Raw genomic sequence first — 18,343 nt, 5'->3', positions numbered from 1 at the left:
CTTGGACCCTCACAACGGAAAAGGAAAAACTCCTCAAAAAAGGGTTAGAAGTGCAACGGATTCCATATGTACAGAACAATGTTATCATTTACATCATAGGCAATCCATATTCTGTCCCCATTAGTCACTTAGACACGATACCGCGAGAAAATGTGGACCCTGCAGTGTCCTTTAAATCTCACTCTAAGACATTCATGTTCCAGCAAACTAGTTTGGAAGCCAGCCGTGGTCTGGCACGCAACTAACACGCGTGTGATGTGAGACCAGGAGGCTCTAGTGAACATACCTTGTGAATTAACTTTTCACAAGGTATGTTTTTTACGTGTGGGGGAAAAAAAAACATATCCAACAATAATTCTTATGTTTTGTAAACATCTCTCTGAAGATGAATATTAAAGCTGCATTAATACATTGTTCATCACTTCAAGAAAAATAGACACATATGTTAGGGTGAATATGTAGTTTAACACACACACCCTTATTTTCTGGTTATTATAATATAAAACGCTTTGTGTGACTTTTAAACTAACCTGCTTTCACGTTAAGTAGTCGGAGGGCGGTAATCATTTCTGCCAATAGGGGGCAGTAGCGGCTCTGGTATGGTAGTGGTGCTGTAATACTTGTCTGGGAGAAGCATGTTAGTCCAGCCGTAAGAAAGGACAGTCAGGATAGCGGCAGTGAAACAGATATTCATCCGAGACTGTCTTTTTGTTGAATTCACAGGCGAGAGAATTACACAAGCGTCATATACATTATGTTAAGTGTTTTCATGTTTATAAAGTGTTTATAATGTGGTCTGCTCCCAGCAGCCCCACAGAAACATGACAATAAAAACCTGTGCAATACACTGTGCAATAATAGTTATAATAGTTTTTCTGTCTGTAAATATAATATTTCAGTTATTGTTGTTTTTCTACTGTTTTTATTGCTTATTTATAATACTTGTTTTTTTATTTCATTTTTTATTTTTATCTTCTCTTTCTTTTACTATGTCTCTTGTGTGCACTTTACTCTATGCTGCTGTAAGCCTGCAAATTTCCCCGCTGCAGGACTAATAAAGGATTATCTTATCTTATCTTATCTTATCTTATTGTTGACATATAAGGCAGCTAACTAAAGCTAGCATCAGTAGCTAAACCAAGAATGTGGAGCCCGCTGGCTGTTTGGCGCCAGCGTGACGTCACTAACCTAGTCTTATAATTGTGTTGTTCCCATGCAAGCTTGTACACAGATCACCAACAACATAAGAATAATTCATGATTAATATTTGGTCTGCTCTGCACAGTCTTGGTTTGAATCACACTAAAGGGTGGATGGTGGTCCTCCTGTGGAGACACTTCCTGGACCTAAAGGACTGAAGGACACTTGGATTTGCCTTGTTTTTAAAAGATGCCGAACAAATTAATTTGCCACGCATTTCATAAAATATCTAATCAAACAAAAACAAATAATCCACACTACAATCTGAAAATACAGAAGAGGCTGAAAATATTTCAAAATATCTAGAAATAGATGTTGACAATTAAAACATATATAAAAAAGGATTTACTAAAATGATATAAACCTTATTCATTTAATCTTTGTGTTTGCATCATTTTGGACTTGAAAGAACATAAACGTAAGCACAATGTGTGTTTTACTTGTTCTATTTTGGCAGAGTAAGGTTTAATTTAATCTATGCAGTCTTTACTGTGGTGCTGTTCTTTAATTTAATCTTTCTTTTCTTCCTCTAGTTGTCACAATAACAGAAACACAGAGTTGACTGAAGATTCTGTACTAACGACACGATAATCCACTTCACACACACACACACACACACACACACACACACACACACACACACACACACACACACACACACACACACACACACACACACACACACACACACACACACACAGTACGGCTTAAAGTTCGAGAGAGGAACATAAATGTTCTTGCAGTCAAACTCATGTTAGCGCCAAACTAAAATTTGCTTGCCACAGCATTCGACTTAACTCCAGAGCCAAAACATATCTTATATATTTTTAGCCCTTATGAAATACAGGTGGAGTGCCTAAGTAGCACACTTACATTCTTCCTCTTTGTAGTTCAACATCCACTACATTTAAAAAAGGAAAGGTTTTTAATGAGGGATTCTGTCAGTATTCAACTCACAGTTGATGCCTGTCTGTTTTTAATAAGCCAAAACAGACAGAGATGGTGGAAGATGAAACAAAACAAGGAAGACAAGTTAAAGTAAAAGAAGAGAGATCTTTAGGAGGAAGCAACTACAGAAAAAAGGACGGAGTGAAGGTGGGGAGCAGAGTAGGGGAACATTAGGAAAGAAATATGAGAAACTACTGAGAGAATAAAGATTAGAGGTTGGCAAAAAGACTGAGAAAATCCAAGGGAGACCAGAGGGAAAAGACAAGCCTAATAAACAGAGATAAAGTGCCTTTAGTTGGGAGGAATACTCACAGTTGATGCAGTAATGGTGGGGTGAGATGTGCCCGGCGATAAAAAAGGGAACAAGGGAGGACGGCATCACAGTCAGGAGGGGTGGGAGGAGGGAAGTGATTCAGACACAGAGAGCGTGAGAGGGAGAGTGACAAGGAAGGAGGAAGCAGAGTGAGTGATGTCCAGAAGGAGCCCAGTACTGCAGTCTTCTCCCTGGTGTGGCCTTGCTGGGACCACAACACGCCAGCAGCTAGAGTATTTACACATGCAATCTCATTTTACATCTTAATTCACTTTCTCTCATCCCCCAATGGCCTTCATCTCAGAAGTGCTACATGGATTTCATTTGTGCATGATACTGATAAGTTAATTGCAACACTGGTGGTGGAGCTTTAACTCTAACCTTGGGTTTTTGTCTTGCTTTGCTGTCAGCCACGGGAGTTAAGAACGATATCCATACAAGGCGAAAAAGGATGATTTATTCTGTGCATCTTTATAAGCGGTTAATGATGTGTCCATTTACAGAACAGTACATGCACAAGTGGTGCTTTTGCCCAACATATTACCCTGAACTGCACAGCATGATAGAAACATATAGTAGAGAGGCACGTCAGTGTCCGTCACGGTCAGACACTAATGTGATACACCTAGCTCCAGTTCTTTAAGTGGGATCATTTCTCTGCTCAAAATCCTCCCATTCTGTAAGGAAACATGGGAGGTCCATGAAGCAGTTACTAAGGATCCAGACAGATGCTGAATAGATGTCCACCATCTATCCATCCATCCTTACAGCCATACTTTCATCCATTCTTACATCCATCCTCCCATTGATCCATACATCCATCCATCCATCTCCACCATTCCTTGATTGAATGATGGAGTCCTTTAATATGACACTCCCTAGTTCTCCTCTGAACAATGCTAGCTTCCCCTGGTAGGAGTGTAACTACCCAGCTCTCTTAACTTGATATGAAGGTGTGTCATACATGTATTCATCATTATATATGATTTGAAATTGTTTCTTTTTCTCCTTGTACCTTTTATAAGCATCAATAAACTATTGTTAGCTTCCAAGTTTAGTTACAAAGCCATTGCAACATCCATCCATCCATCTTCCGTAACCGCTTATCCAGTTAAGGGTCGCGGGGGTGCTCCCAGCTGTCAATGGGTCGAAGGCAGGGTTCACCTGGACAGGTCGCCAGCCTATCACAGGGCTGACATATATAGACAGACAACCATTCACGCTCACATTCACACCTACGGGCAATTTAGAGTCTTCAATGCACCTAAGCTGCATGTCTGTGGACTGTGGGAGGAAGCCGGAGAACCCGGAGAGAACCCACGCTGACACGTGGAGAACATGCAAACTCCACACAGAAGGTTGTCTAGCCCGGGAATTGAACCCGGGCCCCTCTTGCTGTGAGGCAACAGTGCCACTACACCACCGTGCAGCCTCGCCATTGCAACATTTTGAAGTAAATTCATTCATTTGTGGGTCAGCAGAACCGAACGTGATCAAGGTACTCCAATACAAACACACCCACCTGATTACTAGACGCTCAGAAAAAATGCTCCCGAAGTCAGCTGATGTAGTTTTAAGAGCAACTAAGTGATTCCACAGAACCGGTACAACAACATCAATGAAGTATTCAATTTCCAGAAAAACACATTTCATCAGTTATTGGTTATTTTATGATATGGGCATATAGAGAGACAGAGACAGAGGGAGATAGAAAGAGAGAGAGAAAAAATATATATATATATATATATATATATATATTTTTAAATCTAATTTAAATTAAAAACCTTTATTTAAAAACAACATGAAGGAACAAAACATTGTTCTCATGGCAATAAATAAACAATACAACAAACACTGACTCTTCAATATTTACTTAATAGGGCTGTTGAATGTTAAGTCGTCTGCATTCACACAACATATTCGTCTTTGTAGCAACAATTTTAGTAAAATCGTCAATATTGTTCATACTTTAAAAAAAATCTAAAATCAACCCAAACTGTGGCTTTGATCAGGGGGATAAAACAGGAAGTGCCTCTTGTCCTGTCTCACCCTCCACTCTGCTCTTTGTGCTGATGTAGATCGACAGCTTGCCCCCCCCCCCCATCATGTTGAGCAGCTGCCATTTTGTTTAATTTACTTTTTTGTAAAAGACTCCTCAAATAAGGTTTTCTCAGACCACGTTTCACCAAACTGTTTAAAACCATACTGCAGCGTTAAAAAGGTGACAGTCTCTTACGTTCATAAAAACAGTGAAAAACCTTCTCTGCTGCCCCACTAAATGGACATTCATTAAAAACAGAAGGGTTGAGAACAGAGATAAAAGCATTGACAGCGATAGCACCATGTAAAATCACCAGTTCTCTTCTTTAGAGGAGGTTTGTATCAAACCCTCCATACTGGTTTCTCACCAGGGTCCAGTCTGGAGGGTCTGGAGTTTTCCCCTCCTCTGCTGTTCTGGCTCAGCACCACCTCACCCCCTCCTCTCCTCTCCTTGTCCTCGCCGTCCCTTTCTTTGCCTGAGAGCTTCCACCATTGCTCACAGTTTTTCTTTTCAGACGGGAGACTTTAAGCACCACCTCCACTTCCTCCTCCGTGTCATCACCACATCTTTTACAACTGTTTCCCATTCACACTTTTCATTTTGTTTAACTGTTTCCTGCCTCATACCTGTCTCCACCTGTCCTTCAGTCCTCACCTGACTGTCCTGTTGTACTTCACCCATCCCCTCCTGTCCCCCCCTAACTCACCTGACCTTCCTCCTGTCTCACTCACCTTACTAGCCTGTCTGACCCCACCTGTCTCCTCCTGTCCTCCCTCACTTACCCTACCTATCTGTCTGACCCCACCTGTCTCCTCCTGTCCTCCCTCACTCACCTTACCTATCTGTTGGACCCCTGCTGATGGCAGCTGATTTTTCTCTGGACGTGCTCTTATTAAATGTCCCTCTCTACCACAACTGAAACATTTCATGTAACAGATGTAATTCAGATGTAACAGAAATAACAGAATCAAAGTCATCTACTCTTAAGTTTGAACACGAGGTTCAGATCCTCATTCCTGTTGTTCAGGATCATGTGAAGTTGTCTTCTGTGAGACACGACATGCTTCAGCAGAGGAGACTTACAGCCTGAGGAGACTTTCCTGATCTGAGACGCGACCTTTCCGTCTCTAGAAAGCTCCCTGGTTTGGTCTCCTCTCTGAAGAACGGGGGAACATTAGATAGGGTGACTTTAATCGCCGGTGTAGCGAGAGGCAGAACCGACAGGAACGTATCGTTCACCACGATCACCGTGTTCGCCTTCTCAACACCATCTACCAAAATAACCACAGCGCTATTCATGCTAGCAGCGGACTTCACGCTGCCGTGACCGACAACCTTCCCCACGGCCAGGCTGCAGTCCTGCACCGAGCAAGAGAAGCCCGGCGCCATCGTGTCCTTGTTCGCTTTGAGAAGTCCATGGTGGCGTTACCCTACAACACCCGACGTCAACACACCAACACCGTAACACTTACGTACACTCTGTGATACACTCTATTTACACCATATACCTGTAAAGAAAAGATAGAAATATCACCATCAATCGCTCTCAGACACTCCACACACTCACTGCTCCTTCCACTCAGAGAGAGAGAGAGAGAGAAAAAGAGATAGAGGGAGATAAAGAGACAAAGGGAGATAGAGGGATATAGAGAGACAGAGGGAGAAAAAAAGAGAGAGAGGGACATCGAGAGATAGAGACAGACAGAGAGAGACAGAGGGACATAGAGATAGACTGGCTGACTGCCAGCTCATAGTCCTTCATCCAGAGCAGGTGAGCTGAATCTCTCTGATGAGCAGACTCCTCCCACCAGGCTCCTGGAGGGAGGAGTCTGCTCTGAGAGGTGTGTGCTGCCACTGGGAGCTTTTTAAAGGCCTCACACAGGAAGCAGAGGCCTGCTGCTGGAATAGGTGACAGGCTTGAAGTTCAAGACAGAAAACTGAAAAGAGGCTTGAAAAAGCTACAAAATTGGTTGAACATTTTTTGCAGGTTTGTCGCTTCAGGTGATCCCTTTTTAACCTTTCAGACGGCCTATGAATGGAGCCCAGTTCTTTTTGTTGCTATAGCGGGAGTCCTGTGTGTGTGATACTCTCTCCTGTCTCGCTGCTCATCTCAGCCCTCTGTTTGTCTCCATTTATGATCAGTTCAACAAACTTCTCTGTGTATTTATCCACTCATTCAGTGTCTCTGCCTCCATGGTGGCTCCATCACCACCAGTTGACATCGTGTCTCATAAACAGCTCTCGCCAATTGAAAGTAATTGCTGAACTGTTGACATGCTACTGAGAGGCGTAATCACTTCTAGATAATGATCTGTTCCAGCTGCCATTTTGTTGTCGACTATCCTGACATTTGTTTGCAGACTACTAAAATCTTGTTTTCAGTGCTGTGTGAGACTCTCTATACTGGGGTACCATGACTTTTTGCAGTCGAAGGCACAGAGAGCTCTTTTGTTCAGAACGAAGCATACAAAGTCTTTGAAATTGTCAGAGCTAAAATACAAGGAGCTGTATTAGAGAAGCTGGAATCAACATTACATCTTTTGCTGGGCATTGATTGTTTACTCTGATGCCCCTAGAGCCTTTGAATGGAGTAAAATTAATTATGAAACAAAATGCTGCACAGGTTAAAGATTGTTAATTTGAACAATCGGTAACACTTTCTCTGCATAATAAACTTTTAATGTGGTATAATCTACTTTAAGCACTGTATAATCAGATTTGAGCTCTCATAAATAATCATAATGCTTTTAACAATATCAATACAAGGACTTATAAGAGCATGTATCATAATACTTCATAATTACTGGTCAACCACTGACATTTTAGATTTATAGATTTTTTTCACTTTACTTAAAGAAGCAGTGTAAAGCATCTGGCAGCATCCAGCAGTGAGGTTTCAGATTGCAGCTGAAACTTCTCCCACGTTCCAGGCCTGTAGGAGAACTACAGGCCTGGAACGTGGAGGCCCTCTCTGGAGCCGGGGTTAGTTTTGTCCGTTCTGGGCTACCGTAGAGTCATGGCGGTGCATGATGAAAAGCACCTGCTGTGTATGTAGATTTAATAGGGGCATTGTTAGCTAACGAAAAAACAAGATGTGATTATACACTAATGAAAACATACTTAATCATATCATATTCAACGTCTGCTAACAGAGCCCCCCTTAATGCTACACACTGGCCCTTTAAAGCAAACAAGGACCACTTATTGTGACCCTTAACCATTTTGTAATGTATTATATCTGTCTATACCTCAGGAATTTCATTACTTCAGTAGAAGCCCTGAATGACCACTAAGTATAATCACATTATTATTCATTATAACAGTGATAATAATGCGTTAGAAATATATTATGATGTATTATGACAATAGGAATTATAAAAAATGTGAGTGAGTGACCAGGCATTATGAAGTATTATGATACTTGACCATACAAGTCATTATAAGATGCTTTATAATGTGTTATTATTATTATTTTTATAAAGTATTGTGAATATTTATGTGAGCTGATAGCTATAATTATAGACTGCTATGAAGTTTATTATCATTTCTCATGAACACACATTCATTTACCCACAGGTATCATTCACCATGTTTTTTAAATGCAGTGATAAAATCAAAAAGTCAACTGTGGATCAGAAGGGGAGAGTGCACTTGAAATAGAGACACTTTTTAAAGTGTGCCACAGTTTGAGCGTCCATTACACCCACTGCCTGCTGAACATGGACAGATGAGAGCTAGCAGGTAGATAAACAGTATCAGCTTGAGGTTGCTTAAATTTACCGAACCCTTTTTATTCAGGTCTGTGGCTTATCGCATAAATAGTTTTTAAAGATGGCTTTTAAGGTTTTTTGAATCACATTTATGAGGTTTTCTTAAAGGCATTTGAAGTTTTTCTCTTTTTCAGCTTGAGTACTGGATTCTAAATTCAGGCTGTCATGTCTGGATGAGTCAACTCGTGTCTGTGCGTGTCACCCCCCCCGAAGCAGACAAGAACACACACGAATCTGACATCACAACATTTCTACAGAACACTATGCACTTCCAACAAATATGTACCCCGGAACACACAAAGTTTTTTTTATGTGTTGCAACCACATGGCAAGAATCCATTTTCGTCTTCTTCCACATTGTCCTGTCACTGGCACTGCTTGGCCTGAAACATATGTTCACAGTCTTAGTAGGAGGATCCCTTGGGCATGTGGCACATCTTCCCACAAGAACCCTGGTGAGCGGCTGGCTCGTTCAAAGCGCTTGTGGGGATACCGAGGCTCAGCCAGAGGTGGAGATGTCTTGGAAGTCTGCATGCCTGAGATCTTCAGGACATGAGTAGAAGGGAAGGACGGGGATGCCAGGACATCAGGACAACAGTTATTTTCCTAATCTGCACAGAGATTCAGTTCCTTCTCATGTAGCCTGATTGCTGATCCCTGTCAGAAGAGTCATGGATGCTAATAAAGGAGGAGCAGCAGTGATTTAGGCAAGGAAGGAATCAGTACAGCAAACAACTCCTAGGCCGATGCATGCAAATAGCATTTATTATGTAAAAGGATGGGAGCTCAGTTCAAGTTAATAATTGCCTGTGAACTTTCCTGTGTTTTAACTTTAGCTCGACTACTTTTTTTCCACACACCTCTGACTGCAACCTGTAACCCAGCAGTGAATGTCAGTCGTGGATGGTTCCAGCAGTCTCTCTGTGCGACAAAGTTGCACTCAGAGTGGAGGATCACAGCTGACCACTGATCCTTTCACAGCAGACTTGGCCTTCATGTCTTGCTATTTGCTCTGAGGACTTGCAGTAACACAGTGCTTATCAAAGTGCCCCCCCTGCTGATTATCTCTCAAAAAGAGCAAAGACCAAAGCTGTGAACACACAGACTGTTGGATCAGGCTTGTCCACAGGGGCGAGCATGCATGGCAGCGTGCTCCATCATGAGAAAAAATAAGTTTCAATGCTGTACACACAGCATTGGTTACACAGGAATAATTACTTCCTGAAATGCTATCCATAACTCCCAGAACCCTGTAATACTAACAGGTGTTGGGAAAACGGAGACTTGCTGTTATTACCAATAGTTATTGTTTTACAGGCCTTAAAGCTAGGGTGGGTAGTTTCTTCAAAAGTATTTTCGGCATATTGTGTGAAATTCTCATCATGAAAGCAATCAATAAATCAAATGCTCAACAAAAAGAGAGAAATCAATCAAAACAGTAACTGTGGTCATTTGGTCCGGCCCTAATAAAATGATTGGACGGACTACCCGCCTGCCGAAACTCTGCCTGTGCACTCACTGCTTGTCACAAGAGTCTTTTTGTGTTACATTGTTGTTGTTACATTCTATTGAACTAGAACACGTGGAAATATAACAAGAAAACAGTGGCAAAAAAGGGTCTGAATATGGATTTGCAGCACCTTCAAAATGTACAATAAGTAATCTACCTATTTAACTCATCTGCTGTCCAAACACAAATGTTTTACAGCAACTACAAGAAGTGTTCAGTTCTACTAATAGCACATCACAAGAACTAGTTTAAAGTTCAGTTTGCACACATTGAAATATTTTACAAGACACCCTCTTTACTTTTAAATGAGTTCTTCTTTGAACACAGGTATTATTCCAAGGCACTAATCTGAATTACTTACTAGGGTCCATTCTCAAGACAACACAATGTTTGAGGGCCCGCTCTTTCTTTGCCCCCACCCCACGGGCCCCAGTGCAACCACACTGTCTTTATTCCAGCCCCTGTATAAACCACCACTCTTGACAATGGCATATTCCACTGCTTATCCAGTTGTGGGTTGCTGTGGCAGCGGGCTAAGCAACGTATCAGAAGTCCGTCCTCCAGCTCTTCCTGTGGATCCCAGGGCGATCCATGGCCAGACAGGATATGATATCGCTGCAGCGGGTTCTGGGTCTCCCCCAGGGTTTCCATCCAGGAGGCAACTCAGAAAAGCTGTGTCCCTACTCCTAACTTCTTCCAAATGTCTGCGCTCGCTACCCTGCCTTTAGAAAGCACTGTTTGATGCTTGGATGCTTACCCGTCTTCCTGCTGAGAAGTTCTGAGCCGGACTATGTCTTAGAGAACAACAAATGAGATATTAAGATATTAATACGTGAGATTTAGAAGTACTGGTAGGTAGAATATTTTACTGTTGACCAGAGCCCAGTTAGCTGTTTCTACCTGTTTCTATTATTTTGCTAAGCTAAGCTAAGCTAAGCTAACCGGCTGTTGATACAAAGATTGTAATGGTAAAATTCTCTCTCTTGACAGGTGATCCTGATCCTAACCAAGCTGTATGACTTTCATATTGGCAGCGTCACTGAGAGCACTCTTTGGAGGTGAGTACTAAGCAGATTTTTATTCATAAATGTTTACAAGTTATGTCTTTGAATCCTGTAATGCTGCTCTGACCACCAAAGGATAGCCTTGTGCGATGATCCTGCGATTGGCTTGATGTTTTGGATAATTGTCAGTTTAATATATGCCCCGGTAACTGATAACTATAGAATCTGACTTGGCTTAATGTGAACATATGATGCTCATTTTGAGGTTCATATTTATGTCTTTATGTTTATACTAGAACTTGCTTACATGCCCTAAAGCTCCAAACACTCGTGACAAAGGAAGGGAAGCCAAATCTGATTGGCCTGTAGAGTCACATGTTTACTGATCTCGCCCACAGAAAAACTGACCAGATTATCTTCCTTCACAGTCTGTGGGTTGTGAGGCCATCAAGATACAAAAATCTATGTGCATAAGCACTGGAAAAGTGGGTCTTTTAACAAAATGCTAGGACTTCTTCAACTCTGTTTTTTGAACCGCCCGTCTCTTCTCCCACCTGTCTGCAATCACAATGAGTCTTTTCTTCTTGGGCTGCTCTTTGTTGTTAACAGTGTGTTCTGGTGTCATGCCCGGTCAGACAGGGCACGTAGTGTGGAGGATGCTCTTGTTCTGGGGTATTATCTGATGTACTCCCTTTCCTCACCCCTGCCTGGACTGAAATAAACACGCAAAGCATGCACAAACACTCCCAAAGTAAAAATACACTACCAAAACGGATAGGTAACACATCTCTGATAAGTTGATGCGTGTAACATATTTCCATTGTGGCTTGTGTAACATTAATACAGTCATTCCACGCCACACACATGACAGCGTCCTCCCGGGCAAGATATGACCCGTTTTTCCAAGGAATCAATATACTTTGGGGGAATTGGGTCCTCAGGTAATGGGCCATTTGCCAAACCCCCAGAACAGCGATTGTCCAATCACATAGCTTAGCAACTAGCAACTAATTAGGAACAATAGATATGCCAAGCTTTAGAACTCTGCAGTTAGAGAGACTCGGAAGGTGGTCATTTTCTTTTTTTCCCCTAGCCTTTCCAAAACCAAAAATACAGATATAAATATGTAAAGAATGGATCCAACTGTGTTTTTCTCTGCTCAGTCAGTTGTGTGTGTCATCCGCATATTTTACTGTGAGTAATATGCTCCCACCCTCAAAGGATGTCTATGCAATATGAGCAAAACATGCACCGGTCAATTTAGAGATTCTGACCTATCTTGCTTCCATAACTTCTTTGTTCAGACTAGTGGAAAGAAAACACACATTTAGAAGTTAATTTTACTACTTTATCTCATCATCATATACACAATTTTACTACGAAAAACTTTTTATTTTTATGGCTGTTGACAATATTTTCTGATTTATAGAGTTATACAAAGATATCCTATATTCCCTATGTAAAACCTTTAACCAACACGTCAACAAAATGAAGCAAGAGTTTAGAACATGGCTTCATAATGTTTAGATTTCCGTTCTGGAAATGTATAGAGATTGGCACATATTAAATAAGATAAAGCCACATTTGCATTATTAAACATGACTTTCAGACAACTTGTAACAACAAAAAATGGAAGTAATCAACTTGGGAAGTATCATAGTGATATCTATAATTTACATCTTTGAGCGTATTCTCCTGCAGCGTCTCCTCTTAAAGTGATTAAAGGTAACAACAGGAAAAGGAAAATGTAAGAGATACAGCCTGATGTTGGGAGTAGGTAGGTGAGGAAACAAGGAGACATAGAAAGAGTGGTTTGTTTGTTTGTTTGTTTACTACTCAAAGACATCCAATCCAAACGCAAAAAGTGTTCCATCTGCACCATATTTTTTTCTTTGAGAGTTTCAAGATGACATTTCTTTAAAGCACACAACATTTGCACTCCTCAAGTTTGACAATGATAAGCTGTGCCAAACTATCTGCTAGCCATTTTTGACATTTAGACATCTACTTTGTAATTTGGACCCTGAGGCAGAGACAGAGTTGTGTTTTGGTATTTGAATAAGTGCAAAGAAAATCCAGTCCCCTGATATTCTGCGGTGAGACAGAACACAGCTGCTTAAACTGCTCACACTAAGGGTAATAAAATAGTCTGGATATACTTCTTTAATATTTGTATGATTGCTTTGTGATAAGATTATAATATCTGTATTTCTATTCTAAACCATATCTGTCATTTAGACTCTGGCTACATTCCCCCTGTGTTTATCTGATTATTCATCTAAGTTAGCTTTAGAAAACAGGATGGAACAGTATGTGTAGAAGTTAAAATCTCTTCACTTTGATGATTGCTAGTCCCTGTTGCCCAAACAGCCCCAGAAATACCCCCTATAACAGCCACCACAGATGGCAGTGAGAGGACGTACTGTAGCCTCCAGGAGAGGTGAAAACCAGCATAATGTAAACTGAATGATGCTGAAATATACTTGTGCAAGAAGAAACTTTAGTTCCTCTCAACGCAAGAAGCTTATATTAAAAGCCAAGTTGTGGTAATCAAACTGCAATGGCTTACTTCATAATCCATGATCTCAGCATCTGACATGGTGTCTGTGTGGCACACTGGACATTTTAATGGCTAACGTTATTTGCATAATTCTTATTGTATTAGTGTGTGTTATACCATTATATTATGGTTTTTATAATATAAAATGCTTTGTGTGACCAAGAATGTGGAGCCCGCTGGCTGTTTGGCGCCAGCGTGACGTCACTAACCTAGTCTTATAATTGTATTGTTCCCATGCAAGCTTGTACACAGATCAATGTTTTGTCCTGTGCTGGTGATAAGCAGTGCTTTGTTAGTTAGTAATGTTAAGCTGTACATTTGAGGTTGTGTATTTACATTTCATTTAACCTGATTACAGTTGTATTTAGATAGTTTCACTGATGTGTGGCTGTAATCTTTGTGTCTAAGAGAAGCACGTTAGTCCAGCCGTAAGAAAGGACAGTCAGGAAACAGATATTCATCTGAGACTGTCTTTGTTGAATTCACAGAATGATGAACTCATCTGGCAACTGAATGCACATTGTGATCATTCAGTGTGTGACATCTGCTTCCCCATTAACCACTGTAAAATATGTTTTATTACAGTTTATAATGTTTGTGTTTGCTATATGAACGCATCACTGTTAGCCTACTGCTACCAAGAAAATACAAAACTGACCTGCTTCTATCGTTTTCTAATGTCATTTCCTAATATTTACGGATTACTTCACCCCCAAAATGAACATTTGTATTTCAGTTGCTCACCCTGTGTTACCTTCAATTCTTGAAGAAATAATTCAACCTAATAATTAAGTGTGCATGTCTATGTTTCTAGAATAATGGAGTAATGAGGCCAATTGGTGCTCAATCAATCTGCCTGCTGTGAGTGGTGTTCATTCAGTCATTAAGGTGAAGAAAACCGTTTGGGAGTACTTCATTAAGAAGCTTTGGGGGTCAACTTTCAGGCTGCAGGCTCCAAAGCTACCCAGCATGAGTCCTTTACTAGTTACATAACACACAATAAATACTAAATGAATGGAGAAAGTGTGGTTCAGGTCAAGGCAATGCCAGCATCTGATAACACTCAAAGCTTCAGTGTCTTTGAACAACCACACAAAGACAACCCAGCTAGTACCTAAATGAACTATTTGAAGCTCTCAACAACCTCCACAATATGTCTGAAGATTTATTTTTTGCATACAAATAAATGATGATTGGACTCACATAAACACTAGCACTGTCATCAGAGTTAAATGCACCATGAAAGTGTATCTCTGTGGAGGAGACGTAATCAGGTGAGATAGTTTATCCATGGTGTAGGATCAGGACATCACTGCTGTTATTGGCAACACTCCCAGGCCGCAGCTGTCCATCTCAGTCTGACTTTCCAGTACATCAGTGTCTGAGGAAATGCAGCGTTGTGTATGCATGACAGGGATGTTGGAAGCAGAGGAAAATGAAGGAAAGGGAAACGGACAGAGGAATAAAAAAGGAGAAGGATAAAAGGCCAACAAGCACTATTTATTAATGCAGCCGTTTTCTTGAATCAGCTCAACTGGGGCTGAGAAACCTGCCAGTCTCGTGTCAGCTCCGGCTCCTGACCCGTCTGTCTGTGGCCGGCTAAATGAGATCACAGCTCTGATAGGGTTTGAAGAGGAGCGGTTGGAGGGAATATTTATCAGTTTGCGTGAAGACGTCCCAAATGGAGGGTCTTTACGCTGCCTTCTTGCAAAGGTCGAGGCTGTGGCAGCACCTCAAAGTATCGCCCAGTCAGTCTGTCAATTTTAATGAACATCCTGACCTTAGACAATGAAAGCTGATCAGTCGGTATCAGAAGAAACTTCAGAGCTTAGGTCCAAAGCAAACCGGAGTACACAGATTTAAGGCACAGACTTTAAAAGAAGACTAAGACTAACTAAGCCCCAAAACGCTCCTTTTCTGAGTGCAGGTCAGGCCTTACGATCCTTGTGAGGAGAGAGAGGCACGTTTAACCTCCTCCTTCACTGAGCAGTCAGTCATCATTTTCAAAGGAGCCTTCATATATGCGTGGTTAGGGGGGGGAAATGGAGGCGAGCAGTTCATTGTTGACAATAAATCAACTCGGCAAAACAATTCTTCAAAGTTGTGCAGCCTCTCTCATCTGGCCCCTGGAGTATTGTACTGCTGTAAATCTAACTTTATCAAATATGACAAGCCCCGTACTCATTTGCAGGTATTCAGACGTGGGTAAATTAATGCCAACAACAAAGTCAGGTTGTATTTCCCTCCTATCGCTGAAGGAATTTGACAAATTCTATACTTGTACTTTTTGCAAACAAGCATATGCAGCAGTTGTTTTCTGTGATTTATACGGTGAGTTCATTGAAGTTGGGCTCACGGTATGTTACAGGATTACTGAGCTGATAATGGTAATCTCTTTTTGTACCACTGCAACACACATAAACTAAAGTCTGAACTGAGTTCACTGAGTCATCATTTTCGACGAGTCCGTATCGTTTGACATTGGAGCTCCTGTCACTGGAGACAGAAATATCAGCTGTGATCAACAGTATGTCATGTCCTGATTAAAAACTAGCAAAAAGACAACAAAAGCCACAGAAACAATCACAATGCCACAACCGTGATGCAGATAGGAGCTTACTAAAATACCAATATATCATATCTTAGCAAGATATTTCAAAACACTGAACTAAAAAAGGTGATGTGATAGGCTCATTTGAATTAACATATAATCAAATCTTTAGACTTTAAAACCAAAGAAACTGCATTGCCACGATTAATCTTCATACTGAGCTTGACAAAATAAATCAAATCAGAAAAGGGATTTGAAATTTCCACCTCTATTAAGTATGCTTCATGCTATTCTCATCTTACATGCTGTGACTGTGGTAACTTCTGTTAGGTTAGATGTGGCAGAGCACTGCTAGCTTGAATGCACTGCCATATTCCAAAGGGTGTATCTGTGTTCTTTCTCAAAATGTCTGCTTTAAAAGAGCCAAACGATGTGACGAGGCTTCTATATGATAACACCCTACCACCAATAAACATGTAGCAGCTCACTCTTTCATAGTATCCCCCAAGGAACATTGCTTCGGTTAGTTTGTCCTTTTTCACTAAGCCACATTTTGCACTAAATAATCAGACATTTTAGTCTAATTATTTTAATTGGTCTTATTCTCGCCTTCAGCAAATTAGCGCTGATCTGATGAAAAAAAAGAGCATTCTCTCCACTCTTCTTTGTCCCCTATTAACATTCTGATTACAGTTGTAATGATGTTCGGTATGAAGAAATGTTCATTATGAGGATAACTGCCTGAAATTAGTGTCGCTAAAAATGACAGTGATTATGAAGTATCGGGGAACAGTTAAGACAACTGCTGGGGAGAATTTGTGCAGCAGTAGTTGCTTCAGGTCTGGAAAATAATTAGTAATCCAGAACATATCAAGTAAGAGGCGAGCTTCACCAATTTCACACATAAAGGTCAGTTACTAGTATGACTGTATGGTATTCAGCAGCTTTAGGGGAGAAAACCAGGAGTGAAGATGAATTTATCTGATCCTGTTTCCTGTGGAAAAAACTTAAAGTTCCCTTCAGACAAAGTATGTCAAAATACTTGCTATGACAATAAAATAAATTAATGCATTAAAAAAAAGGGGGCTTGAAGTTCATCTACTCTCTTTTTCATTGGGAAATTTAGGATCTGGCCTCACCCCACCCGCCAACGCTGTTTGCGCTCGGTTGACCTATGGACGTATAAAGGGAACCGGTACAGGGTTGTAGGCGGGACCCTGTTCATTCCTATTCAGTGTTGAACGGAGCAAAAACAGTTAGATTTTCAAATATTTATTTAAGATAGATTTATCGAGATAGATTCTCCTTCATCACTTGGCTCATACAGTTTTAGAGTGAGAACAGTATCGTTTCTTTTAACATCCTTGGTGCAGCCTGGTTCTCAGTTCAATCACATGAACCCCCAGTTGCTCCCCGGGCGCTTCTTAGCAGCCCACTGCTCCTCCAGGATGGGTTAAATGCAGAGAATTGTAATTTCCCCATTGTGGGACTAATAAAGGCTTAATTATTATTATTATGAACCTGGTTTATTCACATTGTTGCATAATGACAATAAATGATCCTCGTATCCTAAAATTCTTGATTAATCTATTAGTGCTTTTACAACTAGTCGATTTACCTTAAAAATACATCCTTGGTTTGGCTACTAAATAAAATTAGCTTTAAAGCTCGGTGCTCTTCCTGGCTTGGGTTAACTGGTTAAAGAGTCCTTTAATTCAGCCAACATACTCAGAAAGGAGTCTGTTGTGGCAGCTGTGGCTCAGCGGTAGAGGGGGTCGATCCCCGGCTCTTCTAGTCCATGTCCATGTGTCCTTGGGCAAGACACTTAACCCCACATTTCTGAATGGGAATCGAATGAATGGCTTTGAATACATACAATACATGCCATCAGTGTATGAATGGGTGTGAATTTTTTGTCTGGAGGTGTCAGGTTTCTTTGCCTGCGTTGTGTCGCACACTGTTTCCCTGACAACATGTCTTGGACAGTGATTGGCTTATGAATTTGGTGACTCAACAAATCTAGCTTGCCTCGGGTCCGTTTGAATCTCAGATTTTCGGGAGCTGCACAGACATCTCTTCCTTAAGTAGAGAAAATAAAATGAAAACATCTCTGAGGTGACAAACTTTGCAGAGTTTTTTGGGGACTGGAGGATCTTTGTAAAATGTGTCAGTTACTAAAACCAAGATATGTTTCTCAATCCAAACGCTTCCTTGCAACTGTCTTAGATGTACTCATTTACAGAGAGAAATCTGGTGTGTAGCAATTCTAAAACCATGGGAAAGTCTTAAATCCTAATGTTTATTAAATTCAGTCATTCATGGCAGAATAAGGACATAAAACCACCTGAGATACTATACAACACACAATCTCATTTGTTCACTAATAGATTATAGTTCTGTGTTTAATCTGTTAATCTAGTTTTTTTGTGTTTTGTGAAATGGTTAT

General features: G+C 40.8%; 1 protein-coding gene across 1 annotated transcript in view; it reads left to right on the top strand.

Moving 5' to 3' along the window:
* sorcs3a (sortilin related VPS10 domain containing receptor 3a) overlaps positions 1-18,343 on the top strand; it is a 239,875-nt gene that overhangs the window by 81,855 nt on the left and 139,677 nt on the right. Inside the window, exon 2 of the mRNA XM_054603842.1 lies at positions 10,773-10,840. Coding sequence (XP_054459817.1) covers positions 10,773-10,840 — 68 coding nt within the window. The remainder of the gene's footprint in view (positions 1-10,772; positions 10,841-18,343) is intronic.

The sequence above is a fragment of the Anoplopoma fimbria genome, chromosome 9, assembly GCF_027596085.1.
Source record: "Anoplopoma fimbria isolate UVic2021 breed Golden Eagle Sablefish chromosome 9, Afim_UVic_2022, whole genome shotgun sequence".
Lineage (NCBI taxonomy): Eukaryota > Metazoa > Chordata > Actinopteri > Perciformes > Anoplopomatidae > Anoplopoma > Anoplopoma fimbria.
The sequence above is the reverse complement of the archived record's forward strand: the minus strand, read 5'-3'. Positions and strand labels throughout refer to the sequence as shown.